The sequence below is a fragment of the Amblyomma americanum genome, chromosome 1 (assembly GCF_052857255.1).
Source record: "Amblyomma americanum isolate KBUSLIRL-KWMA chromosome 1, ASM5285725v1, whole genome shotgun sequence".
In the NCBI taxonomy this organism is placed as follows: Eukaryota; Metazoa; Arthropoda; class Arachnida; order Ixodida; family Ixodidae; genus Amblyomma; species Amblyomma americanum.
In genome coordinates, this window is record NC_135497.1 from 49,955,440 (window position 1) to 49,982,722 (window position 27,283).

Consider the following 27,283-nt stretch of genomic DNA (forward strand, 5'->3'; position numbering starts at 1 on the left):
CGAACCGCGCCGTAAAGGATGGAATAAAGGAGGGAGTGAAAGAAGAAAGGGAGAAAGAGGTGCCGCAGTGGTGGTCTCCGGATTAATTCTCACCACCTGGGGATCTTCAACGCGCAGTGACATCCCACAGCCTACATGAACCAGCACTGCCCCCATACCCCTTCCCATTGTATCGCCGGTAGCATAACAAACGTGGGTGGTAGTTGATTGACTGCGTTCCACGTATTCTCGGAAATACTAGTGGGACAGCCAGCAGAGAACATGAAGCGCAGTCACTGAAGTTGTCAGTGAGTACACGTCAACTATGTCCCACTATGTGCGCTGCGAGGAATCTGAGTCTAGGGGCAGCGCACTTCTCGCCGCGGAAAAGCAGTTCCTGGACACCAACCTTACTGGCCGCTGGACATAGTGCGGTGGTTCCATGCCTCTAGAGTCGCCTATCTAAATGCACAAGGTTTCTTCTTTGTGATAAAAACAGCAACGAAGTGTAAAGAACCCGAAACCATCGCGAACCACATGGTTAGAACACTACCACCTGCGCAAGCATTTCAGCGCATGTGGTCAAGCGAATTTTGCAGTCAGTAATGGAGGACGTTTCTGGCATTAGTATAGAGTGGATAGCACACATGAATCATGGAAAACTTTATGATAGTACTTCATTGCTTAAGAGCGAATTAGGACTTGTTGCGTTCTGTGTATTTCCTTTATGGAGAAGGCCGTTGCCGTGGCTCAGTGGTTATGGTGCTCGGCTGCTGACCCGAATGACACGGGTTCAATCCCGGCCGCGGCGGTCTCATTTCGATGGAGGCAAAATTCTATAGGCCCGAATACTGTGCGATGTCAGTGCACGTTAATGAACCCCAGGCGGCCGAAATTTCTGTATCCCTTCACTACGGCGTCCTCTCCTAGCCTGTTGTTCCTTTGGGACGTTAAACCAGCATAAACCACAAACCCTTTTGGCAAAAGCTTAATGATTTGTGGGTAACTTTGAAGTACATTGTTCTCTTCTTGTAGCCAGCACATACGGAGCACAGCGGACGCTGGCGACGGCTGGCCTGGCAGATTGTGGAGTTAAGGACTCATGAATAGAGAGTGTGCTGCGCACGGTAACAGTGGCAGTTGCAACACGAGCCCATCCCTTTCTCGACCACAGGAACAGTGGCGAGAAAAAAATATTAGCCTATATAATGACGTGCCACAGGATCGGCAGAAAGCAACGCTCAGCGCTGCGGTTAGGAACACGGCGTTAACAAAAGTGACAGGTGTGTTCGCAAAGCACGGCGCCCAGCCAACCGCACGATGCGAGTTTCTCCGCTTTGGTGACGTTATTGGGCTATTCATTTTTTACTCGCGACTGGAGCTTAGCCCAACCGAGACGCGATGAATGTCGATGGGAGACATCACGAAGACGTGCACGCCACGGCTGCACCAGACTCCTGTCGCATAGCACCGCGTAGCCGCTTACCTTGGTTGCACTGCAATACACCAAAGAAAACTCGGCCTCCCAATGGCGCCTGCTGGTCAGTACGTCCGGCGTGGTACATTTCGTTACTTTTGACGTCAGCCGCGGCCAAGGCGGCCGCAAAACAAAGATTCGAGCGTCGCCAGGACTGACGTGCCACTAACTCATTCCTCTTTCACGCAGGAGGCGTGACTGCCTTCGCTTTTGTCGCCGGTTTCGCTTAGAAAATCTCCGCGCAAAAGGCTAACGCAACTCCGCCCGGAAAACTCTGCTGATTTAGAAATTCAGTAGTGTCATTTTTTAGTTATGGAGTGGCGCAGGCGTCTGTGCTGGCACGAACGACTGAGAGGTACTCTACGTTAGGCATTATTCTGATGCCTTACTTCCGGCACCCTTTAAGCATCCTCTTTCATATTCAGATGGCAGAACTCGGTTAGCTAATCGACGGCTATCTCTAAATCGCTGTCAATTTCACAGGTTCTGAAAATTTTAGTGGTCTAGGCGAACAGGAGCCTCAAGGGTGCATTGCAACATGAAGCATAAACAGAATAATTAGAAATACTTCTATAACATTTCGATCAGTTGTTCGGATAACCACGACAATTATCTTTCTATGTGCTGACAGGTCAATAGACAGTGAAGGCAGCATTGTTGGGACTCAGCTCCTATCCCACCACTGCCAGCAGTTGTTGGGGTGCAGGGTAGCGTGGTTGGCCCGGAGAAGGGAAGAGGAAGTCGGAGACGTGTTTGTGACGTGGTTATGTATAAGTAAGAGCAACCGAGAATGCCTCTAAGTAAAAGGGAGTTTCTTAGCAGACGGGAGTCTCCGATACCGACGAACCAGCAAGCCCGATAAATAGCCTTCGTATTCCCCAGATCCCTCACTGGGGAATACAGTTCGGAGAATTATGTGCAGTCAAACGAGCAGATGAACACACTGGTGGTACCGCCCACGGCAGCTGGCGATGCTGATGATCTCACAGCTCGTCGATGGAAAGGGGAGGACAGACCTCGAGCACTGTTACATCGATGCCACCACGGCTGCTATGTGAGTCCTTCCGTGGGAAAGGAATAACAAGCCGCGTCCCAGCAGGTAGATGAACAACCCCGCCTTCCCCCGCCTGTTGTCCGAAACGCTGGAACTGTGTCGAGGTTCCAGCCGTCTGTCAATTAATATTCCCATCGTGACCATTAAAAGAATCACTGCGTCCATAGACCCAAGGGACTACTCGGCGAACTGGCACCACCATTGACGCCGCTGCTCCCGCTGCTGCTTCTGCCGCTGCTTCCGCCTCTGCTTCCGCCGCTGCTTCCGGGAACGACACTCCTTGTAGCAGCGTTTTTTTCCCCAAGTCTCATCCGCCTTCACGATTGTTCTCTAGGAAGTCTAGTCGAGGGAGTCCATGTCTTAATCCGTTTAGGCTGGAAGACAGACCGGGCAAAACAGCATGCAGCTAATCACCAGAATCATGAGCTGGTAAACTTGTGTAGATCATAAAGACACTCGCTCTGGACACACACACACAAACTGGAAGGATGACTACAAATGACAGAACGCAAAGGGAGCAGTCATTGCAAATGATTAGCAAATGCCCTCAAACGAAGATTTAAACAGAAAAAAAAGCAGGCTCAGATAACGAATACAAGACACAAATAAACATTACTGGTACTTATGATAAACTCAAATTTTTGTGCGAAAAAAAATTCCTTATAACTACAAGACAGAACATTCATAGATCCCTAGGAGTCCTCATACTCTTCCTGGCGCAGTGGCGCAGCGGTTGAGCGATGCGCCACTGCCCAGGTGCTCCCAAAGGTGGGCGTGTGCGGCTCACGTTGCTCTTTCCGAGCGACCAATAATTAATTTAGGTGCCATCTGCTAAGGCGGGCAGGTTGTGAGGACGCTGCAAGGTCACGTGACTTTGGTGGCCCACCTGCCTCCAAGGTTGCTCTCTGGGGACCACCTGCCAGAGCCATGGTCATTATTTTTTACTCACAACGGGACCACAATATACCGAAAAGGCCAGCGACGCCCACGCCGGATTATGCGCGTAATTGGGTATTTAAAACTCTCGCGTTAAAACGGAGCCTATGACATGAGGTCTTCCGCTTTCTTGAAGCGCAAAAAACACTAAACACGAAAGAAAAACAGGCGTCATCCTTGTCAGTTACGATAATTTCTTTTCCGGGATGGGGGGGGGGGGGGGGGGAGGTCTGTGATGAAAATAAGCGCGGCGCTTAAAGACACCAACGTAAGTAAGCGAGCAGCACGACGACACGAGCGCTGACTATCAACCGATTGATTGTAGCTTCGCACCGTAATTTTATACAAACACCGCGGCATTTCCAGGCGAGCCGTGGCAATTTCCACGCCGAGATCTGGGGATAGCACTGGAAGCATGGGTGTCGATGAAACTGAAGAGGAGCAGTCCATGTTAGGCATAATAGTTAAGGATGGCTCGATAGCTTCGTTTTCGGGTAATACTCAGTTGACTGCAGTCGGCAATTAGATTCGAAACGCACCCGTAAGCGCGCGCACACACACATGCTGTGTTTTCGTTATCCGAAAACGGGTGCTGTTCACAAAGCAAGGAATATCTTTTCCGGGTACCAGGAATTCAAGAATGCGGTTTCGACACTGCAGTGTGAACAGGTTCGTACAACAATATAGAATTTTTCAGTCACAAGATGCATTTACGAATTTATTAAAAATTTTGGTCCAGATTTTACCAGTCTTAACTTTTTAAGTTCTCAATTGAGGCGAAAGGAAAAAGCGCTTGTGCTGAGGTTCTCATACAGGTGCGAAAACGCAAGGTAGTAAAAGAAATCAACCTAGAACCCTCCTACACTTTTTATTTTGTAGCGTCGGTAAAGCTATTGCCGGTAAAAGTTATGTGAATTGCCGCTCACATTTAAAGATATATAGTTTTGCATTACACTTGTTATTTTTATTTTTGTACTTAGAATTGGTTCACAGTGTAAAACTTTTTGTCTATCTTGTTTGCGCCGCCTTGGTCACAACTTGTGTATTACTTGCGTTTTGATTTGGCTTTCTTTTTAACTTGTAATCACATGATTTTGTGCCGCTAGCCTAAGCTGCGGCTATGTCGACAGAATGTATGGAATGCCAAGTCATTTGTTTGCGGCTTTTACATCATGCTTCTCATTTCTTCAGTGTAATGAAAGGAAAGAAAGTATAGTTTTGTTTTTATCTTGAAGATTTACGGATGAAAGTGATTTTTTGTAATTTTTCGGTATAGAGCTATACTAGTAATTACAAAGCCCATATCCTAAGTTTTAACTGGTTTATAAAAATAGACGATGTGATTCAGCACAGCAAAAACATATGAAACATCACTTCCATTACTGCAGGAGAGGTCTGCGTCCATTCGAGGCAGTCAGAAAAATATAGGAGCAGCTCCAGATGCATACCGGGGAACTTGGGCGCGGTCACAATCTTCGAGGAATGTTAGCGGCTGCCATTCCGAGGCCGGCGGCGCTGGCGGCCGCGACCAGGCTTTGCCATGTGGCCTTCACCACTCTGCGCCTCTGTGGCCCCCTTGTCGCCTCCACCATCGCCGATTGTGGCGCCAGGTTGAGCGTGCCGCCCGCGTGGTCTGCATGACGTTCACGCAAGGATATAGCTATGCAGGGCGCTGTATATGCTGCTAAGTTTTGCGCCGGGACGACTAAGTGTCAGATATGTCAGTTTGCTAAAACAACCAATTGTTTCCTGTAACTTCAAAGCACAACAGCCAGTTCGGCTGCCGGGACAACGAAAATGTCTCGCAGCGATGTTTCAAAGCGTGGTTTTGGTACAAGACAAAGATTCCACAATGAGAGCGAATGAACAATGAACGGTTTATGGCTTATGGTTTATGGGGTTTAACGTCCCAAAGCGACTCAGGTCATGAGAGACACCGTAGTGAAGGGCTCCGGGAATTTCGACCACCTGGATTTCTTTAACGTGTACTGACATCGCACAGCACACGGGTCACTATAATTCTGCCTCCAACGAAATTCGACCGCCGCGGACGTGTTCGAATCCGCGTTTTTCGGGCCAGCAGCCGAGCGCCATAACCAAACAGCCAACGCGGCGGCTGAACAAGTAACGAAAACTATAGGCCATCCTCCGAAATGATCGTTGCAACTGTAAGCACTAAAGAATAGGCGCTGGTCGGAGATGTTGCTATGAGATAAAGCATAATGGACTACTGTCTTTCCTTGCGCTGATCATTCCCTTTTATTATTTGCGCTCCTCTCGTCTCTCCTGCTGGTTGCGAGCTGTACTGTGCTCAGTTCGGCCATTTCAAACACTGGATACTGACAACTTCTTTTTTTTTCTGAATGTCTTCCAAGCAAGCATGCCAAACATCGTCCTGTTCGTAGCTGTCCTGATGTAGCACAGAAATATGAAACCTCGCTCCACAAAGAGCAAACAGCGAAGAATCCAGGTACCTGACTTGAGGAGCACAGAATCCGAAGAACGCGCAGAAAACAACGATAAGTGCATAATTTTTCACATTGCAGCCTTTTTTTACACGACAGTATTAATCAATACGTAGATGTCTTGTTATATCCTTCAAAGCAGTCTTATAGGGGGCGTTCAAAATCAGGCTTTCAGGAACGAACGTTGGGCGGTACACTAAAGCTGTTGTTGTACGTAAGTCAGGTATCCACGTAGAGAAAATAAGTGAGAGAATAATTTTGGTCGATCGCGTGATTGACTAAAATCAGTTGACAAGCATTTTAGGTACTGTATATAGCAAGCAAGCAAGTTGATATCAAAAGCATAGACGCGCTGGTATTGTACTCTTGCATTCGCTACAATTCTAGCACGCCGAGGTATTTGCCGCCGAACTTCAAGCTTTAAGTAGAAGACTGGGTGAGTTGGTATGTAGTCATTCTAAAAATAGCGCAAATAAGACAAGGACGACGGAAGCAAACGACAGCACGAGCGCTGGTTTATCCGCATAGCTGCGCATGCAAGGCGGCTGCGATCGGCACAAAACTCTTCGCGGTGTTTTATATCGTCGAAAGCCTTGCATAGTTGCAAAATGTGCTTACATGTTTCGCAGATATATTTGCGAAGGTATTTAATTTATTCTAGTGAAAGAGAAAGACGTCTTTCCAAAGAAATTCTAAATGCGTGTAAAATGCGCAGGCCCTCGACACTATTGCGAATCATTCCACCACAATAATTCTAACACTGTGGCTTCCACTATAGCGCAAAATATGAGGCCGGTTGAAGTCTGGCGCGTGAAGGATACTTTTAAGACTTTCGTCTCGCTTCTGCTTTTCTTTAGTATTCGGTGTCATGCTTTGAACACAACAATATTTGAAGAGGGAAGTGAAATGAAACGCTGATGAAAAAAGCGGCCGTTTTTCGCCCAGAACGGAGCAGCGCCCAGCGCGTGTCATGCAGATGCCTTGAGTGGCAAGACGTGCTTACCGGCCCCTGCGGCCCTCTGCCCTGCGCGCGGGGAGGCCGCGAGATGCGTCTGGAGCAGCGGCTCCCTTCAGCAAGTCTATAGCCCCACCTGCCGGCTCAGCACGGGTCTCTGCCGGCGCCTCTCGTCCTGGCCGGGCTCCCCTGCATGGTATACGGAGTACTGTAGCGCGTCATACTAGCACGTGTATATGGTGTCTGCACATGTGTGCAGCGACAACTGCGAAGAGGCAGTTGCCCTCTCTCCGGAACAGGCTTCATTGCAGTCAACGGCTGCATGAAGACAGAAAGAAAATTATTTTCAGGTCAGTTTCTACGCACCACTGTTAAAAGGAGGGGGGGACTTGAGTAACAAATCCTAGGTGAAAGTTTAAACACATTCTACTTGAATAGGCGAAATCATGCTCACAAACAAAATACGCGGAACAAAGTTTTAGTTGATGTTCTATAGTTCTGTGGGGAACAGTGTTCCACGTATGTTAAATATGAGGGTAAAATAACGATGAACTGGAGACAGAATAGCTGCAAGGTATGATCAAACTGCTCCCTCGCGGCCATCGCTGCAAACCTGTTGTCGGCGTTATGCAGCTTGAGGATGGAGAGAGGCGGAAAGCGTTATAAAGGACCAGAGCGAAGCGGCGACACGGACGTCTACGGCGGTGAGGCCGAGGAGACGAGTGGCCGCCAGGATCGCCCGGAGAAAGGCACTTCCTGATAGGCAGGGCGTGCCACTCACTGCTTTTGGCGTCGCAGCGCTTGAATGAGCCTAGGAAATGGATCTTGGTGGTAATATATCGTAGACGACAGATGCGACCTGTTCACAACGTTTAGCTCCGTTGCCTAGGTGCAGGAGACGATACAGGCGGCATTAAAAAATGGCACGCGGCGGCGATGTCGGGATTACATCTCGGCGAGCTTCTTCCGCACAGCTCGCAGGTACGCCGGCCACAGCACTTCTTCGCATGACGGCGTTGTCTTCTGGAGAATGGGAACGCCAGACCGAAAGCTCAGACGATGGCTGCCTTGCGGTCAATGGAAACTGTTAAACGCTTGCCACTTTCGCCGCTGGCCCTTAGATCACCGGGATATCGATACCTTGAAAACTCCAAGCGCACCGCCACGGTGCTTTATTTCTGCGACCATGGCACCATTCGGAACCCTTACAAATCGGCTTAGTCCGCGCGAAACGGCCAGTAAAGTTTGTCGGTGGTTCGCTGTATCCCGTTTCAGGAGAATTGCACTTCATAACAACGAGATGTTCAATAAATTGCCTTCTAAAGGACCTTCCCATGGAAATGGCTATTCATTCATTCAGTGCACTGCGTCATTTTTCAACGTTTGGTGACAGTGGAGGAGGCTCTGATGTGCCACGAAGACCCTCAGTCTAAAATGTAGTCCATGCAGTGGAAGTACGAGGCTTCCTCTACTCCTAAAACGCCTAGGGCTGAACAGTCTGCTGGATAACTCATGACAACATTCAGGGGCAATACTGAATTTATGCTTTTAGAATCCATACCACAGACGACTATTGTAACACGAAGGGCCCTTACAGTCGCTGCTTTGGGAGAGGCCATCAAAGAGATGAGGCCATGAAAGCTCTGAGCGGGCGAGCTGCTTCTTGATGACGACGCGCCACTGTAAAAGCAAAAGCTCGCTGCCAAGGAGCAATGGGGATCAGAGCAGCTAAATCACCGACCCTGCAGTCAAGGTCTTTTATTATTGGCTTCCTGGAACCACTGGCGGGGCCAACTATGTTCAAGCGATGAAGATGTCAAGCGCACAATGACGGCGATGTTTGAAGAGCAGACAAAAGCCTTTTTTTTCAATGGGATGAATTTACTGCAGCCAAAGAGTGCGAAGTGCACTGAATTGTCGGGGGCTAAATTGAAAATAAATAATGCTGGTTTTTATAAGTTGTTCCACCCTTGCTCCTGCGAAGAAAACACCGAACGCTCCCTTCTGTCGCGAACAAGGAACTACCCCGCAGCGCCGACAGTCCTCTTTCTTCCCTTGCCGAGAGGCCAAATGACTCCCTCCATCAGGCTGACACGGTGAACTGCGCCGCACCAAACCGTGAACAAAAACTGAAATTGCCAAATCTCTCGTTCTGTAAGCTTACTACAAGTTAATTAGCTTTCTTGAAATAAACAGTTAGCAAGTCAGCAGCTTAATCAAGGATGTAGTTTGTCAATAACATTTACCCTGGTGTTCCAAACGTCCTTAGATGTTTGCGCTAATGACCGTCATGAAACAAGGAAATGTAAAATGTTTACATAACTAGAAATTTCTCTGCGACACCTGCCGTTTTGTGGTTAATCTATCTATTTGCGATTTTTTCTTCTCTTTCTCAATTATGTGTTTGGCCGTTTTTTTCCAGTGAAACGAAACGAGGCCTGAGTTCACGGTGCTTTTTTGTAGGCTCGTGTGGAAGGAAGTATCCGGACGCCCAAAAACCTTCCATTATCGCTTGACACAACGTGCATGTTTAAGTATGGTACTTTAATCGTTCAGTAAAACTTTTTTGGCATTTAGTTCGCACTCGACTCTTTTCAAATACTGCTCGATCATCCTGCGAAATGCCCTCGATGTTCCGTGTACCAGTTAAAAGCATGATCGAGTGATTTTGTTATAACTGCAGTACACCACCCGGCAAACACGCGAAATCGGCGCATGCGCGTTGTCATTTTTTTAATAGGTGACTTTTACGCTCATGGTGCCATTTACATCACACCGTCTTGACAGCTGACACCGTGCCTGTCACATTGTGCACCAGACGTAAGCTGCTCAAGCGTAGGACGTGGGTCCACAAAGCAGCAATCGTGAGCAGCTAGTCATCTGACAGTATGAGTAACACGGTCTTGTTGAATTAAATCCAGGTGGATGAAGCTGCAGGTAAGCACTCACGTCCCGTGCTGTGTGGCCTGTTTGTTTATTTTATTATTTTTTTCAACTGGGGCAAGGAGTAGGGGGAGGGCGTTCGCCACTGATATCCGCGTGATAAAAACGAAAAAACAAAACAAAATGAAAAGACACATCAGGTGTCATTCAGAGTCGAGAGGGCAAGTGGGGAACCAATTCCTCTTCTGCAACTAATGAAAGCATGCTCTAAACATCCGCGAGTGCTGCGAAGTTGGCGGATAAGGAACATAACTCAGCGGGTTTCATGCAGGCGGCGTGGCGCCAAAGGCAGTGGCAGTCCTTGCTTACCTCGCTGCTCCGGCCCTCCTTCCTTGGCGAGCACGATTTCCTCGTGAGCCATCAGGGTTGCTGCTGCTGGACGCCTCCTCCTCGAATGCTTGGTTGCCCCTGTCACATGGTCAGTAACTCTGTGATCGTTGCTGTTTGACAACGACAGGCGCAATGAATGGGTGCATAACGTACAACGACTTGTGTCTAACGAGATTTCTTAGCTTTGCATTTATGATCACGAACACTGCGTAAAAGCAGCCTCCGAAAACATATCGGTATTTTGCAGCAGCTTTTTTAGCGATTCATAACTACATTGTACCTGTCACTAACGCAATACCCACAGTCTGTGACCTTAGTTTAAAACAGTAAAAGTAGTGTGAAGCATTGTCGGGGGGATCTGATATCGAATGACGGATTGACGATTCGCAGTGATCCACAAGGATAAATCAGGAATATATTGTGAAAAAATACGGCCCAGGACATTCCTAATTAAAAGTCAAAAGCACCACTCTTTGAGTATTGCGCGATATTCAAATGATTCAAGTCTACACAAGATGTAGGTAAGGCATGTCGAGCGTTTTTGCCCTAGCAATTAAATATAGAGACGTAAACGAGAATTAAAGTTCAGGCTATTTTTCACAGCACCGGAGGAGTGCCGAGATGATCGATGTGACTTCACGGACGGTAAAATTTCAAATTCCCACTGCCGTAAACCACACCCTTCTGTGCGTCATTTCATGGGTGCTGCCAAGCAATGCCTGGCAGGCTTCGTCTTCGTTGCCGCTGGTTTTCCTCCTTGAACGCAAGCGTTTATATTGCTGGAAATGTGCCTGTATCGTTCATGACGTCATCATACACACTCCACTTGGCGCTTTGCTCTGCGTAGAAGCTTGAAGGCTTCCGCGATTTCAATCGGCGATTACGTCACCATTTCAAATGCTAGCCCTAAAAGACTTCGCATATTTCACTTGCATGTAAAGTATGCGAAGTAAAGTAAAGCATCTTAAAGGCTCTTAAACTCGTCGAATTCTAGAACCTCTGCAATTGCGTTTCGGGATTTTCTCGGACATTTTGAATTTGCAGTAACATCACAGTCCTCTGAGTATCCACTCTTCACAATATCAAACCGGTTTTCATAAAAATGATCGAATATAGCTTGGAGCTGTGAAAACCGAAAACCTAGACTCAGTCCGCGGCAAGGTACGGATCGTGTGATGCAGCGATGGCATCACAAGTTTCACTAGAGTAACACTCTGTACACGCGTTGAATGACTGAAGTAGTGAATGCAAACGATGAGTCCTTCCATAAAATTCCTGAGACGACCTAGTACAAGCCTAAAAATTTTGTTAGTCAAGAGAGAAGTGATCATTAAAGTGCAGAGAATATTTTTGGCATCGAAAATGCTGTGTTTCCCGTAAATACCATCAGATCTCAGGCCACGGGAAAGGCAAGCTTTGACATAGATTCGCGGCGGAATAAAACGACGCATGTCTGAAAAACTTGGTAGTAGTTATGAAGAACGAGAGGAAAACCTACGACATATATTTCATAAAATATGATAACCTTGAAAACCTTCCAGAGCTCCAGAGCAAGAGAGGAACGCTAGCATTGCCCGAAGAAACAACTTCACTGACATGTAACGAGGTTTCCAAGCGTGTCCAGAGAAAGTCTTGATTTCTGCTGTGTCGCTGTCTGCGCCGCAGTCTTGCCCGCTTCTGTTCTTCGAGCTAGGCAGCATACAACGTCTCTCTGTCTGTTTTCTAGGCTTGGACAGCCTATGTCAACAGCCGCTTTTTTAAAAATTAAGCAGCGTGCTCTGATTCCATTGACGCTTTTTATGCTTTATGTGCCGCCACGTTTTGCCGCTCCTCCTTCATGTAATGGGCAGTGCGCTAAGCGTTCTCTACTCTAGCCCCGCTGGCCCAACAACTCGCCAGCATACCTGACCTACACGCGGCAGTATATGCCGACAACATCGCCCTATGGACGACTGAAGGCTCTATAGGGGAAACAGAAGACAAAGAAATTGTTTCGAACCTGAAGATATGGGCCTTAAGTGCTCCCAGCTTAAATCAGAACTGCTCATGATTTGACCACTTCCCCGAGATCTACGCATACAGCTTCGTATGTATGACGACCACAAACCAGCGGTCAATAGATTCAAAGGTTCTTGGTTTCTATGTACAAGATCCGCTGGATGCAACCTTCACTCTACAACTTCTAGACAAGCAAACAAAACAAATCGCGGCCTTATCTGCAGAGGGGCCACACGCAACCACGGTGTGTCGGAGAGGGAAACCCTTGATATGGCAGACGCCCTCGCCACCAGCTGCTGACTTATCACCTTCCTTATCACCTTCCTTGCTCACCAAACCGCAACAAAACAAAGTTGATGTTCTTATTAGAAAGGGGATTACCTCAGAGCTCCGTCTGCCACAATCCGTTGGCACAAATCGCTTACTCGCAACGGGCATTTGCAATACAAACTTGGAACTACACGAAGCCCAACGAAGCAACCAGATGCTTTGACTAACCCGTACAGAAACCGGCCAACACCTCCTACGGAATTTTTACTTGGCCCCCATCACCTGCTAAACTGCCCCGAAATATCAGATCATCCCTCCTGACATCCAGGTCCACCTGCGCATCAAATCTCTACCCAGGAATATGAATCCCGAGCTACACAGGTGCAAAAATTCAACCATTCAACTTCAACACGGACATTAATCACCCTTATTGAGTTCAAACAGTCACTGATTACAATATGTCGCTCTACAGCACCCGCATTCACACATTAGGGCACACGCCTGCCCGAGAGATAACCCTCACGTGGATACCTGGGCAAGCCTCGATCCCCGACAATCAGAGCGTTCAGGCGCTGCCTCGAGAACAATCGCTCTGGGCTCGGAAGATCGGACACCTAAACCTACGCAGGAAACCTCTCGGGCTCTACTCACATACCACCGAATCTACACTCATTATAAAAATAGCTGCTTCCGCCCCCCCCCCCCCCGCCTTACAGTACACTAGATTCAAAATACTGTGTGGTCTGGCGGCAACTGCAGACAAACTGCTACCTCTCACTTTACCTCCTTCATCGTTATCACCGCACCTTGACTCTCCCAATCTGCTAAATATGTATAACGGCCAAGGCCACTGTCATACAGTGCCTGTGGGAATGCCCCAACCCATGGCAGTTCCCCCCATAACCAACCCATCCCCCTCATGGAAGGCCGCTCTGCAGGCTGCTCAATCAGCTGGCCAAACAAACATTGCTAGTGGACGGAGCTCTCCTTGAGGCGCAGGCCCGTCGACTCTTGGACAACTAGGAGGCCACACTTGAGGATCTTTTGCTCTTTTTAAAAAAAGTTGTTCCTCTTCCTCCTTCCCATTAATGTGTCTTCATCTTTGTTCAAACGGGTATATGCCTGTGCACGTACTGTGCTTGCGCCGGTTACCACCTCGAAAGGTGCATCAAACCGCGGAGAAGAGGATGCCTTGTCTTTTCTTGCGCTCTTTCTTTCACATTATGCGATTTCTTCAGAGACTGTCTTCCAAGTGACAGAAAAAGAAAAGAAATAAAATGCAGCCGCACGAGTTGTTCCGTAAGCGCTGACTCGGGGTTTTTCACTCAAGAGGAAGGAGAACGCCATCAAACCGTTGCTTCGATGTGGGTGTGGGTGTATCGGTTGGCTTCGGTGTTTGAAGTGTGCCGTCGCACGGCTGTGTTACTTGAAACCTAGTACCGAATGGCTTAACGCTGTCCATCTGTTAATATGAAGTCTGTACCAAAAGTCTGAAAGCCCTGCCCCTATTGGTCGGCCCTGACCACGCCTCGATCAGGGACAGGGCTGACCAATAGGAGCGGAAATTTGATTCTCTTTTTGAACTGTGTTCCGATTGAGAACGTTACGGTATTCGGCCTGTCGTCTTTCTTACCACAAAACTCGCTACGCAAGCGAGCATAAGAGTCTGACAATAACGTGTCTTTGCACTCTGACACTGAAAGCGCTCAAAAAGACAAGGACGACAGAATACAAGAAACATACAAATCCCTTGCTTGCAACTGATTTTATTTCATAGGAAAACAATTCTATACTCTTGGTAATGACCTGTGCATGCTTACAAGACCATTAACAACGAGTGATGACTGGCATATATTATCGGGCAACCCAGGTGCCCGATGTAAGATATGACATCTCTTTTCCGGACAACAAAATTGATGGAGCGCTTACGCAACCATCGTCCGCTCGTGCTATATGTAAAACCTCCAGGATCGCTCCCGTAATTTGACATTTGCTTTCAAAAATTATTTTAAATTTGTGAAAAACGGAACGACAGTTTTCCTTGCTTTTCTTGCTTTTGTCCGTGCACGTGAGACAATGGATACTTAAGTGCCCGCTCTTTTGTTTCCTACGTTGTAATTATTCTCTTCTAAACTCTCATTTAGGCCCCTTACTGTCTGCCCTATATAAAGTTTTACACATCTCAAGGGCACCTTGTACACAACGCCTTCTGCGCATCTTGCAAACGGCTTTTGGTGTCATGATTTTGCAAGCGCCAGAAGTGTTTTTCCTGCACAGGGCGCTCAAATTATTCGGGACAGAAAACGAAACGTTTATGTTTACCCTGTTGCAAATTTTTCTCGGGTTGCGTGATAGCTTATGCTTATATGGAATCACAGCAAATTTTCTTTTGTCAGTTGTCTTATCTAGCTCTTGCTCGGTCGTAGTTTTCCTTTATTTCTCTCTGAAAAGTCTATCGGCCACTGATACCAGCAAGTACCCGCGTCTTGCAACCTTTTGGACTGCCGAAACAAGCTCTCCTCAGTCACACGAGGGTATGACTTTATAAAACAGTTAAAAAACTCTAAACGAGTTATGTTTCATTTGTTGAGCTTTGAGTGCACAGAAGTGAAAGGCAAAGGCATTTTTCTATCCCGGGGATGAAAAAACCAGCATGTATGATCTCATAAAATCTTGATATCATTTCAAACGGTATCTAGTTACAATTTAAAGAAAAGCAATATTTTATCATTCTAGAACCCGGTAGCCAGTGTGTAAAAATCTGTAACATGCGTGGTCAATGAAATTCGAGAGAGGAGGACTGAAGGAGAGAGGCGCAGGTAATGACAACGTAAATGAATTAAAAAGAGACAGACGAAGCGAAATTATGAAAATAAAAAAGGGCGTTGCAACTGGGCTCAGGGTCATCAATTAGTAATGTTAGAAGATATTAAACTGTGATATGCTTATGTCCTCCAAAGGGGTGGACAATGTTCATTGCAATAGGTGAGGATAATGGTGAGATGCAAGGACGTATTAGAGTTTGCCAACTAGACAAATGCGTCAAAATTGGCAAATAAGTCCATTGCACGTCTCTGCTGCGTAAGGCAGGCTATGGCACCTGTTATAGAATCCGCTGTTTTTTATAGTACGCAAGTTCGTCACCATGCGTAGCAGTTTGAAACAGAACATGCTGCACTGTTTCGACTGAGCCGCAGTTTTTCCAGTCTGCATTGTTCATTTGTCTTAAGCGCTACCGTAAGCCGTTTGTAAACGCGGCGTTAAAACAGAGTCTATGATAAATTGGACTACGGCAGTGGCCAAGTGATGCAGGTATCCAATGGGGACAGAAAATGGCGGGTGATTGGCGATTAGTTTTGTACAACACGTTGGACAGGGTTTGTAGCTGAACATAAACAACGAAAGAGATGAACACGCAACGCAGAATGAACCACGTATGTCTTTCAGATGAGAAGGGGAAGAGAGATTAGCGCTTTAAAAAAAAAAAAACTTAAGCAGCGCAAAGAAGCGCTAAGTGCGCATAAAACAAAATGAAGGCTCATGCTTACGAGCCACTAGCGAAGATGAGCATCCAACGGCCGCGGGCGTACCGGCCCCACATGTCTAGCCCAGCAAGATTTTAGCTTTTCTCTCGCATGATTAAACTACAGTGGCATCGACAGCTAAAATACCGATACTTCGGGCGGTATGCACACGGCTTCCCATGCGGAGCTGACCGAGAAAGGCAGCCATTACGGCTGTACCGCAACTTGATTAATGAGTCCATCGCTTTCTGTTGTCCGACGCGATAGGAAGATTAGCGTTTACCGCCTCACACCACGTGAAACAAGAGCAACTTGTTGCCAGTTAGCAAACGCGAACGCGGGCGTTCGCGAGCATCAACCGTTCACTGCCCTTTACCATGACGAACTAAGCGCTGGGCAGGACAACGCGAATCCAGACGCACATAACTCAGTGCTGCGTTGAATAAAACACTGCAGTAACCTAAGCGTTATGCCTTCCCGCTCCTATAGTGAATCAGACATGATAGGAGTAGTGAACCTCACCTTCTGGCAGCGTTGTTATTTTTTCAGCCTTGCAGTACACGCCGTGCATCAAACTCAGATGACAAATATTATTTATGCTATTATGTATTCTGATCTAACCACCCGCAATGATAAATCACAGTAACAAATGGGCTTTTGTATACTTTTCCTGTGATTTCATCTTCTGCAGTGTATTAAAAGCGTTGAATGAGCACTTTCAGCAATCGCTTCGAACTGATCCCTTCAAATCAATTTATTCCTCAGGATAAAACTATTGAATCGCGTTATGACAATCTCCGCTTCATTTTTGCCAAGTTCATTGCTTCATTACTGCCTGTTACCGGCCATGGCGTAGCCGATTTGAATTCACAGATCTTTTCAACTCATTGCTGCGTTGAAATAAACATTGCAGTTAGCTAAGCCTTGCTCTTCTCATTGCGGTAAGTTAAGCTCTCCATCTCTCAAAATCGTCTGCGAAGCTGTGCCTCGAGCAAGGATGGTGGTCTTGTGCGGGTAGCAGTAGGTCGCCATTTTGTTCCGCCACACCGAAAGCTTCATTACGAAGGTAGACCGAGGGGAAGTTAGACTAAGTGTGTACACAAAGCTATCACACTAACCAAAATGCGCTTACAGCGATATGAACTGCGCGGTGAAAATGGGGGAGTTATGATTTATCATATGCAGCATCCAGAGGTGGCCACCAGGAGCGGTAGTACGATATAAAATTGCAGAAAAAATGCCTTTGGGGCTTGCTTTTCCCGCAAACTATGTCGCATTCATTATTGTTAGCAGTTTATCTTTTGTTTCCATCAAGAAGGGCAACTGAAGTATTTTGGGTCAGTTTTCCTTTACAGAATGATACACTCATATTGATTTCAAGCCGATGAAGAGGAGTGCGCCCGCCGCTTAAGCCAGCGCCGTGCAGTTAAATTTTTGTTAAATTTCTTAACTTCAAGTCGAGAAGAGTTCTCTGCAATGCACCGAAGTTAAAGAATGTCATTTCGGTCCAAGTTTGGCGTTTGGTTAGACGAAGATATTTCTCCTAAGGTGCTGCCCGCGAAGAAAAAAACTGCGCGATTGCGCCAGGGAGCATCGCAGGGAGGTTTGCTGTGCCTTACAAAGAACTGCATATATTGAGCGGCATTTATAGCCACGATTTGACCTCAGATCTGTTATTCGTATTAGTTCCGCGCAAGAGATTGCCGCTGAAAGACTTCATAGAAGACAACAAAAGAAAATTACCACAACCAGTCCGCTTTGCCTGCTGCTACCGGCGAACTTAAGGGCAAGGTTCACGTATTAAAAGCAATAAAGAACACGTGTTCCGCTGATACGCTTGTTGCACGGAAACCTAGCTTTTTGTCGACGTCGGAAACAGTCGTTTACATCATGATTTATACTTTTCTGTCGAGATTGTGTCGAGTGTAGACGCAGAGGAGTGCTCATAGAGGTAAAAGTGCAGTTTAGGAATGGGTTATGACTTAGCAGATCAAATTAATTTATTTTCCATCATGCAACTACTGAATCGCATCATAAATATTCTGTTTTAGTTCATTTTCGCGAGCTTCAATGTATCATTGGTGCCTGTTTGCGGCCGCCACGTAACCGATGTTAATTCACTGATCTTTTCAATGATCGATTTGAGCAAATATTCGCAGCTTTCAAGTTCGTAATTGCATGCCGATGTTTTACTACTCAGCCATATGTTGAACAACGGTATCTATGAACTCCCAGAATGATCGCGCTGACCATCTGCATTTTCTTCAGTGCATCCACTAACATGACCTCATAAAGGTAGCGCACAAAGATATTCACACGTACGGACACATTACACCTCATCCTGACATACTGTCCTGATCTAGGAAATAGTAAAATCCTGGAAAAAAGCTACTAATCATAGGGCCGCGTAATATTTGTAAAGTTCAGCGCGCAGTGACAAGAGAAAAAAATAAATAAATGCTCAACTCCGCGCTCAAAGATACTGAAATTATGGATCAGGTGAGACAAAGCTTTTTCGCTGAATTTCAGTCGTTTCGCGAGCTATTCAAGTATTGATGACTGGCGCTTATTTCGTAATCATGTGAAATATATAGAAGATTCCTGTGTGCTCCAGCTTAGAGTAGCATCGTGTATAAGCGATCCATGGCTTACCCGTGATAGTAGGAAATGCATGAACAGGAAAGCTATATTGTCTATTTAGCCCATTTTTAAACATAAGTCCGTGCTCAAGTTCTGTACATCCCAAGCGACCCGGGGCCTTTACTGTGCCAGCTCAACTACCGCAGCGCAATGAGCAGGTACACCATTCGGTTCAATTATTTGCCCCCATAAATACTACTTATTTGGAGACCAAACGCATTGCTTATTATGCCAACCTCCTTCCCTCTGCCTCTCTGCGAAACGCCTCTATCACTGTGTACTTAGTTCTTTTGCTCTTGCTGAGCTCTGGCCCTTCCTGTCCAATCAGTATTTTAGAGTCGTAACCAACCACAGTACTTTCGGCGGACTCGCACTCTTGAAGACCCCACAAAAAACGGACAAGGTGGATGGGCGCCTTGCCTGCAAGAGTATTTGTTCTCTGTCACAGAAAGTGGGCCGTACTATAGCGCATACATAGGCCGGCATATGATGACAAAATCAGACACACACCCAGGCGCTTTATATCTTCTAACCAACTCGGCCGAATCGTCAGGAGTCACGTACAAGTTCCGGCGTGCCCGCCACAATGGGGCTGCTTTTCTCGCAAACTTGCGGAGACGCCTGATTTGAGTCGCAAAACGATAGTCTAGAATATTCCAGCCACGACACCATCGGCTCGACAACGTGTTACTCAGGAGATGCCATGACGCCAGTTCGTCTGGCCGCGCCAGCTTCCCAGAACCCACCTCTCTGCGTCACAAGCCCGTAACATTTTTTTACAACCGCTAGCTGGCATCGGAAATGCCAGTTTTCACCGGGTTTGGCTGCCTTCCTGTAGTTCTGTGGTGTCCCGCTCACCACGCCACACTGTAGAAACTCGTCGCATCGTAAATTCGCCCTCACCGAGTGCCGCGTAAGGAGGCCAACGTGACCTATGCAGTTGAATGGTTAAAGCCTGTGGGAATCCGGGCTTCCCGCCGTTGCCCTTGCGCGGCAGTTCTGGCATCACGCGTTGGTCCAACACCCTCTAGACTAGGCAAGGCTTCTCTGCTCCTCCTTGACGTCATCACACTACGACGGGCGCCGGAGTTCGTGTTCTTCATGAAGGGACGGTGCTGCGCGGTCGTTCGTTCTTGTGTAACTGCAGCGCTACGTGAAATCGTCCTTTGATGATTTTGACCCCATGATTTAATGCTGGCATATATTAATGATGTCATTTCCGGTACACAGTCCGCGGTGAATAGGTTTAAAAACTGAAAGTTAGCGGTTTCCGGATTATGAATATATGTTGGCTATTCAGTATCTTTTACTATCACCTAATAATGCCTGAAAGTCCGCACATTTTTTTTTCTACGGGGCTTTGATATTCCGCTGCGCGTTCCCATATATCTTTATTTTTGTTAATAGCTCGTTGCATGACGCAGATTTGGAGATTATTTTCGAACAAAAATTGAACCGTGTGGTTTATCACCTAGCGCCGACTGTTTTCCTGGAATCTAACTACTATTTGTAAACTTTTTCTTCCAAACAAACGCTCACCCTTCCTCCACAAACACACGCAAAAAAACATTGCCATAAGGTATGGCTCTCAGAACAGCTTGCAGCTCCATGCATGGCATCTGAACTGACCGACTGAGCAGATCCCTTTCGATTTGATAAAACTGAAGCAAGCTGTGTTACATAAAAAGATATGTTTATTAAAAATACTTGCAGCTGGGCTTGTTGGTGCGTATTCGTGAAAGGCATGAGAGCGCAAAATGGCAACATGGAACAGGACGAGCGCTGCACTTTCAACATGATTTATTCAATTAAGAGCGTTTATATAGCATCTGCCCTAATCCATGCTCGCAGTTGATGCTCGCAGTTAATCGCAGTTGATTTGTCAACTGCAATTAAGAGCTCATCCTTTTCCCTTACTCGTCCATGCTGCCATTTTGCGCTCTCATGTCCTTCACGGATATGTACAAGCATTCAGAAAACTTTCAGAGGCGTGAAACACAAGGAGTCAGAACAGTCAAGATTTCAAAGTTTCCGTTTTTGAGCAACTTTTGCTTGCACAAGACTGTCGTTCCTATTTTTACAATAGTTTTTCAGCAGAATGTTTGTTGCAGCGCTAAGAATGTGATGCATGACCAAGTGAGGACTACGATTGCTTTCACATTCGTCGAGCATACTTTTTACTTCGCAGCTTGTCCAGGACGATTTTAGCAGTCATTGCAGCATTAACCACGGGAGGTTAGGGCAACTTGAGCCCTCCGCGATTCATGTTTGCTATAATTTCAGCATTCTCAATTATGATGTCTTCATCTTCTACCAAATTTTCTCGGCAAGCAGTGCATGCAAGTTTTTTAAGTGCTTCATGGGCAAAGTATCCGGCCACGTACGTTACAGCTGGCATTTTGAGCCTTCATTTCGAAGTCCTTGTATTTACTTTAATGTTAAACCTCTGTAGAATCACCTCATCAATGCTGACAGCAGGTGCCCCTGAATTCATGTCTGGAAGCGCCAGGGCTCTTTGTAGGCGAAGCTTGCGTTCGGATTCGAACACTTGTCTGATGGACACATGGTACTGCCACCCGGAAAGCTGTCTATACTTGCCAGATCTTTCCTGCAAGCAGTCTGTCTGGAACTTCCCCAGAAGTACGTAGTCAAATTCAGGGTCTTCAAGGCAATAGTTTATTATCTTGACCAAGGCTTCCGTGGTGAGACGCAAGGCGCTGTGGGTCTCCCGAATGAGAATTCTATTGTCAAACTTCAAACTCTCTCAGGTCAAGCCACTGCATAATTATTCGAAGGAATTCAACTTGTGGACACAACTTTTCTGCAATGGGAGTCTGCAGATCATCACGAAGCCGGTGTCCTTTGCTGGCCGACTTCACATTAACAATCCTCCACCAGGTTTCGACACCCTTTAAAAATTCCGCTGTCCCAGCTGCATGCTGCAGTGCATAGCGTTGACCGCATGTTCCTAGAGCAGCTATGGTTGATAGGTTGAACACTTTCAGTGCAAGCTTCACATTTTGCCTTTCTTAATAGATAGATTGAGGGCCTTTACTGAAAGTGTTGGAGAAGCCTTGAAAAGGTGGTCTTCTTCTTTTAGGTGAAGATCACGAAGGGTGCTGAACGAAGTAGTGATAATCATGGGTTGGAGTTCACATTCATAAGTGAAGGAAAAAACATGCATATTCCATGGTTCTTTTGGTTGATCCAATTTTTCCGAATGCATTTCAACAAGTGAACAGGGTAAATAACGAAAAAAAGAGGACGAGTGGGATCTGATGGGTGAGGTTAGGAGCTGCTGACTTCTGATGACATTCCAAAGAGACATTGTTTTGCGATTGATAGAGTTGTTATCTGTGATGGCTGCAATGATTCAATGCTAAACCTTTTCAAGCTCATTTAGGATGCTGCGGAGCGCAGTGTTCAGCTGTTGAGCATTGATTTGTTCAACTGGCAAAATGTGAACACTATTTTGTGAAGACAGGAGGCTTTCAATCATAAAAACACGAGCTGTCTTTGCTGCATTTGAAGTGTTGCTGGCAGTGCCGACAATCGTGCCACCCTTATAATCAAAATACGCCTGTAGATGGATCTCATTCATCATGAGAACCACTGACTTCTCATGACACTTCATTGCTCTCGCGATCTTCGCATAAAGCACAAAAGAAGCATCCTGCTGCCCAGCTGCTGGGTTTATAACATATGCATTGCATACACGCCTGATCGTGGACTCTTGCGGCAATGTGAGACATCCGTAGTTACGAAAGTACCTATAAGCATGAGGAGAGATGGTAAATAGAAGGCTGGAAAATACCAACAACTCTGAAGAGTAGCGGGGTGACTTGCTTAAAAGGAGAAAGACTTTTTCCTTTAAATAAGTAAAAGCATCTTGCCAATCTTCGTTTTACATTTCTTGATTTGTTGCGTCTTCAACAAGAGATAGCACGGGCTTCAATATGAAACCTGTCTTGTCTTCAGGTTTGCGGAAGACAGGAGCCTTATCAGAGCTCTCAACAGCATCCAACAGACCTTTCAAGCACCGAATATTGTTGACAGTTTTTGGAATGATCTCCCCGCCATCAAGTTTGGTGACCTCGACATCATGAAAATACTGCCTTAGAGAGAATTCGTGGTGACTATAACCGACTTTTTGATTGCTTGGGCATCATCACAGTAAGACTGAGGAAGAGTATAAAGTCATGCTGGGAAACCAGCGTCCAGAATTTGGAGACCTTGATTCATGGTATGCATTTCAAGAGTGCCTCCGCCTCTTCCGCCTGGTGTGCTTCAATAGACAAGTTGATGTCATCTTGTAACGCCGCTGCCTCTCGGCGCGTCCTCTTTTCATCTGGAGCCTCTCGAGACGTGCTTGCGTTTGGGGCAGAAAGATATGCCGGGCAGTCTGGAAGTATGCTTGGAACAGCATCAGGTCTAACCGTACGAGCTTCAGCGCCACTTCAATAACTTTTCCGGTCTTTGTATCCGTGTAGCTTGTTCTATTTACCATGTCGGACGGTTTAAAGTGGCGCTCGCAGACCAGGGATAAGAAAAAAGCAAAGACAGTAACAGCTCTAGAACCTGAAGTTTAAAAATCAGACAGGTGCATGAGAGTACGAGAAAAATTTCTAAAATTTCGTGTGAACTGAATGTCGGCAAAACTATTTCGCTACGACTTTACAGATTTACCCGGTCCAAAAGAGGCAGCCCTACGGAATTATCTCGCAACATGCTGCCCGCAGCATTTTCAATGCAGCTGAGGGAGAAGTAACAACGACAGTAAAGGAATGTTACCTTACCACCGACCGCTTTCCTGGAGTGAAGTCCGCACGGTGGATAGCTCTAATCCATTGAACTATTCTTGATTGGTCCGCAGGGAAGGTGAAGACTCGCACACGCTCACCACCATCATAGTTCTCGCGACACCGCGGTACGCAGCAATGCCCAGGCATTATCACAGCCTGCACACTGGACACACACCCCCCGGCATCGACGTACTTCCTCGTCCTTACCGTACCGGTGCTAACTCTGAAACAGCGTTGAGTTTCGTGACACACGCTGCACGAACAAAAAGGAAACGCAGAAATGCGAACACGTGCAACTACATTCACGAAATGAAGGAACCACTATGTTTACCGCAGTGCGAACGCATTTTCCAGTCGAGCACTCTGTACGAAAACGAAAAAGCCTAAAAAAACCACGTACAAAAAACAATATTACATTCTAAAGTAAGCGGTTCAACAAAAAGTATAAATTTTTACAAAATAACATTTTATTTTTGCAGCAAAGCAGTAATAAAAGCATCGCAATGTTTCTTATATTCGATACTTAGGCTGGTACTGCTCCGCGCAGGCGTTGTTGCACCAAGAAAACGGAGACCGGCTGGAGAAAGTGGGGGCACGACGGGCGCTCCTCGAAAGCGCCGAGAGCTGGTCCGTCGTAGTGTGATGACGTAGCCACATAAGAGAGGAGGATATGGAGAGGCCTTTGCTAGTCTAGAGGGTGTTGGTTGGTCTCCCGTTTTCCTTTCGCCCGCCTCAGGTGACGGAGAGGCGGCTGGGTGACCAATCAAATGTCATTCAGCCGCAGTTCCGCCCCGGCTTCCTATTCTATCTCTTTAACTCCCCTTCCCCAACCCAGTGCAGCGCAGCGAAGGTGTTCTCCAAGAGACAGTTGCACGCCCTGCACACAATTCTTCCCCAACAACAAGAACCACTTATCAATGGCCTTAGCAATCGGTGCCTTTTGGCGGGAATGCAGGTCTTGGTGGAAGTATATCGTGAAAGAGAGGCTGACCGGGTTAAAATTTGTAGCGCCGTTTTCTAGGGGCTGGAGACGATATGGGCGCTGTAAAAAAAGGGCGTGCAGAAGACATTTGCGGCGAGATCCCGTTTGGGTTGGCTTCACAAAACTTCTAGACTTGTGGAGAATGCGTTGTGGGATGCACTGGAATCCCTCCTAATCCCCCGCGCCGGAGTCAGGAGACCACGTGGGCGCGACACCAGGAATGTGGGGAGAAGGCACTCCTGGTATACTCTGCTCGTTCCCAACATTGAGGTGGCGTCACGACAGCGCACTGGCGACTTAGAAAAGGGCTGCATTCCTGAGCTCGTGAGCAACGTATTGCTCCTAGTTCGGCAATGCCCGAGGGGATAAAAAGATGAGCTCGCGGCGCGGAAGCCCTCTCTTTCTGCTGGCCTCAACCTGACCTGCCCCGAGGGGCCCCTTTGCTTCCGGCCGCCGACAACGACTCTGTGAGCTACCGTACGTCTGTTTTATCAGATGGAACATCCTTCCGCAGTGTGCTTTGCCTCGCGTTAGGACAATAAACTATTTCCTAGCGTGCTCTGCCCTTGCCTATTCGTTCGAACCTGCCGTAGCTGCTACTGTGCACCACGGGTTGGAGAAACGTGCCGCGTACGAGAAACGCCTGCTTTCGTGTAGCTGGCACGGAAGTGCGCCTTACCGGCCGGCTGGACACCGAGTTACTCCACAGGGTACGCCAGACCGAAAACATTATATACGGCTGCCTTCCGGTCAATGGAAACTGTTTTACGATTTAGTTTGCCGCCGCTCAGCGCTGTGAAACCACCGTGACGTCGATACCGTCAAGGTCAGCGAGCGCATTTCTAAGCTTCGAGAACGGAAACTGAACTGAACATGAAGCAAGTGAAGCAGAGCACGCTTGAGGGAACCGTGTAAAGCGAGACGAAGAAGACTGGGAGAAGAAGAAGTTGCCACATCGAATGGGTGTGGAAGTTTTGGGCGCAACTGCAAATTGGCTTAATGAGCATGAAATCGCCTCTGGAGGTTGTTGGGCATGCATTGTAGCTTGTAATTGGACAATTTTGTGTAATAAAAACTAGATAATAAACACATTGTCTTCTAAAGTAGCTTCAAAGGGAATATCTATTCACTTGTTATATACATTATTTCTTAATAGTGAGGTTAGAATTTTCTTTGTATTTGCGGATTTTGGGCTTACTTTGTCTAACCTCAATCATTAAAATTCATTTTTTTTTGCCGCCCGTATATATTTCTCCTGCCTAGTTTAAAGCGTTGCAGTGCCTACCTTACCAGCTTCAAGCTGCTGCAAGTTTGTGTCTTTTTCTTGGCAGTCCTTTTCAAGCGAGTGGGCCATATGAGTAATATTTCATTGTGGCTCCAAAAGAACAGTCACGTGACAAGGCGAGCAGAAAAAAGCTGCCTGTCCGAGCAAGTAGAGAAAGTTTCTATAGAAATACGCAGATTGCTATCAATAAAATTATCTTCATCTTAGGTTGCAGAACCTTCGAACATTGCAGCGTAAAGCGTTATTTACGAGTTCAAATATTGTTGATTTTTTTTATATATTTAGGAGCTGATTGCACTCCAATTTATAATGTGTATTCCCATTTTTTTTCAATTATTCGTGTTTATCTGTGTATACTGATGAACCGGAAAGCACGCCTAGGTGTAGAATTGTTTCGTGCATCGAGGAATGCCAGGTGATCGAAACTTATCTCATGACAAGCCTTTATATGTTGCATATCGTGCATATTTAGGCGTGCGGGGCCCGCGAAATGCTATCTTTACTGAGGCCATAGTTTATAAATTCGCAAGTTCCAGCAGTAAAAGATACGTTCAAACTTATCTTTCTCTGTTTATTCCTTACAACTGCATACACGTTGATCGAGTTTCATTTTCATATTTGGCGTGCCGCTGTGAATATGAAGTTGGCTTACCGGTGGAGGTTAATATGGATGCCAAGGAAGAACATACTTCGCGGGAAAGAAACGTTGACGGGTCAAAAGTGACCCATTCACCCCGGGTAGTGGTCACCAATGCACAGGCAGTAAAGGGGCTGTGCTTACCTGGCAGCTTGGCCTGCTTGTCTGGCGCGCCTCGCCAGGGATGAAGTTGGCGCAGCGACCTCGTCCTCGTTTCCTACGCTCGTTGCGATGTCAGCGTGCAGCTGCCCGCGGGCAATGCGGCCACCCCGAAGCCTGCACAACATGGATACGCAAAATTTTGTGACCCTTAAGGTGTACTAGGTATACGACTTCCATCAATGTTTCTAGATATGGTCAAGTTCAAAGCCCTTAGCGATTAATTCTTCCATCGTTGGGAAAGACACTTCTCAAGACAAGATACACACCGAACACTGATCGATCCTGCACAAAGCCCTTGATATATTATGCGGAAATAAAACAGGGTCGCCAAGAGACTTTTGTTTGTAAGATTAAGTATCTTCGCTGTTCTTCAAGCAGTGGCGATTATGCTGCTTTCACGTTTCAACTTGTATTCTCTCGCTTCTCGTGCTTAGTTTCGACGCATACTCCGCCCAACGGAACTACATTAAATCACAGCATTCGTGGGGTTACTGTTTGTGACATTCACACGTATGGTGTGGATCACAGCCTCACGTCCTGACCGCAAATTGCGTGCTGCCACATTGCACAACTGATGTGCACCGCATTTGAAGCCTTTCAAGCATTTCAGCATTTCAAGTGTTGATCACGGCACCAGGTCCTAGCCACTATGTGCTTGTCACTCCTGATGAACAGGGTTTCAAGTGTAGGGCATTAATCTCGAAAACACCAATGGCGGAAAAGCTGGTCACCTGACAATAGCAAATGACGCATGAACTATTAAACAGGCGGCAGGAGCAAAACAAGGCAATTATCAAACTCACTCTCTCTACCAAGGAGAAAGAAAGCTGTGCTTCGGCGTCTG

General features: G+C 46.7%; 1 protein-coding gene and 1 pseudogene across 1 annotated transcript in view; both read right to left on the minus strand.

Moving 5' to 3' along the window:
* Positions 1-2,283: 2,283 nt before the first annotated feature.
* Positions 2,284-27,283, minus strand: part of LOC144093429 (uncharacterized) — an 88,915-nt gene continuing 63,915 nt past the window's right edge. The window contains exons 7-11 of the mRNA XM_077626841.1: positions 26,422-26,553; positions 10,119-10,217; positions 6,915-7,055; positions 4,895-5,079; positions 2,284-2,884 (exon numbers count right to left, since the gene is read on the minus strand). Coding sequence (XP_077482967.1) covers positions 4,932-5,079; positions 6,915-7,055; positions 10,119-10,217; positions 26,422-26,553 — 520 coding nt within the window. The 3' untranslated portion in view covers positions 2,284-2,884; positions 4,895-4,931. The remainder of the gene's footprint in view (positions 2,885-4,894; positions 5,080-6,914; positions 7,056-10,118; positions 10,218-26,421; positions 26,554-27,283) is intronic.
* LOC144115524 (uncharacterized) lies at positions 22,476-23,520 on the minus strand (annotated as a pseudogene).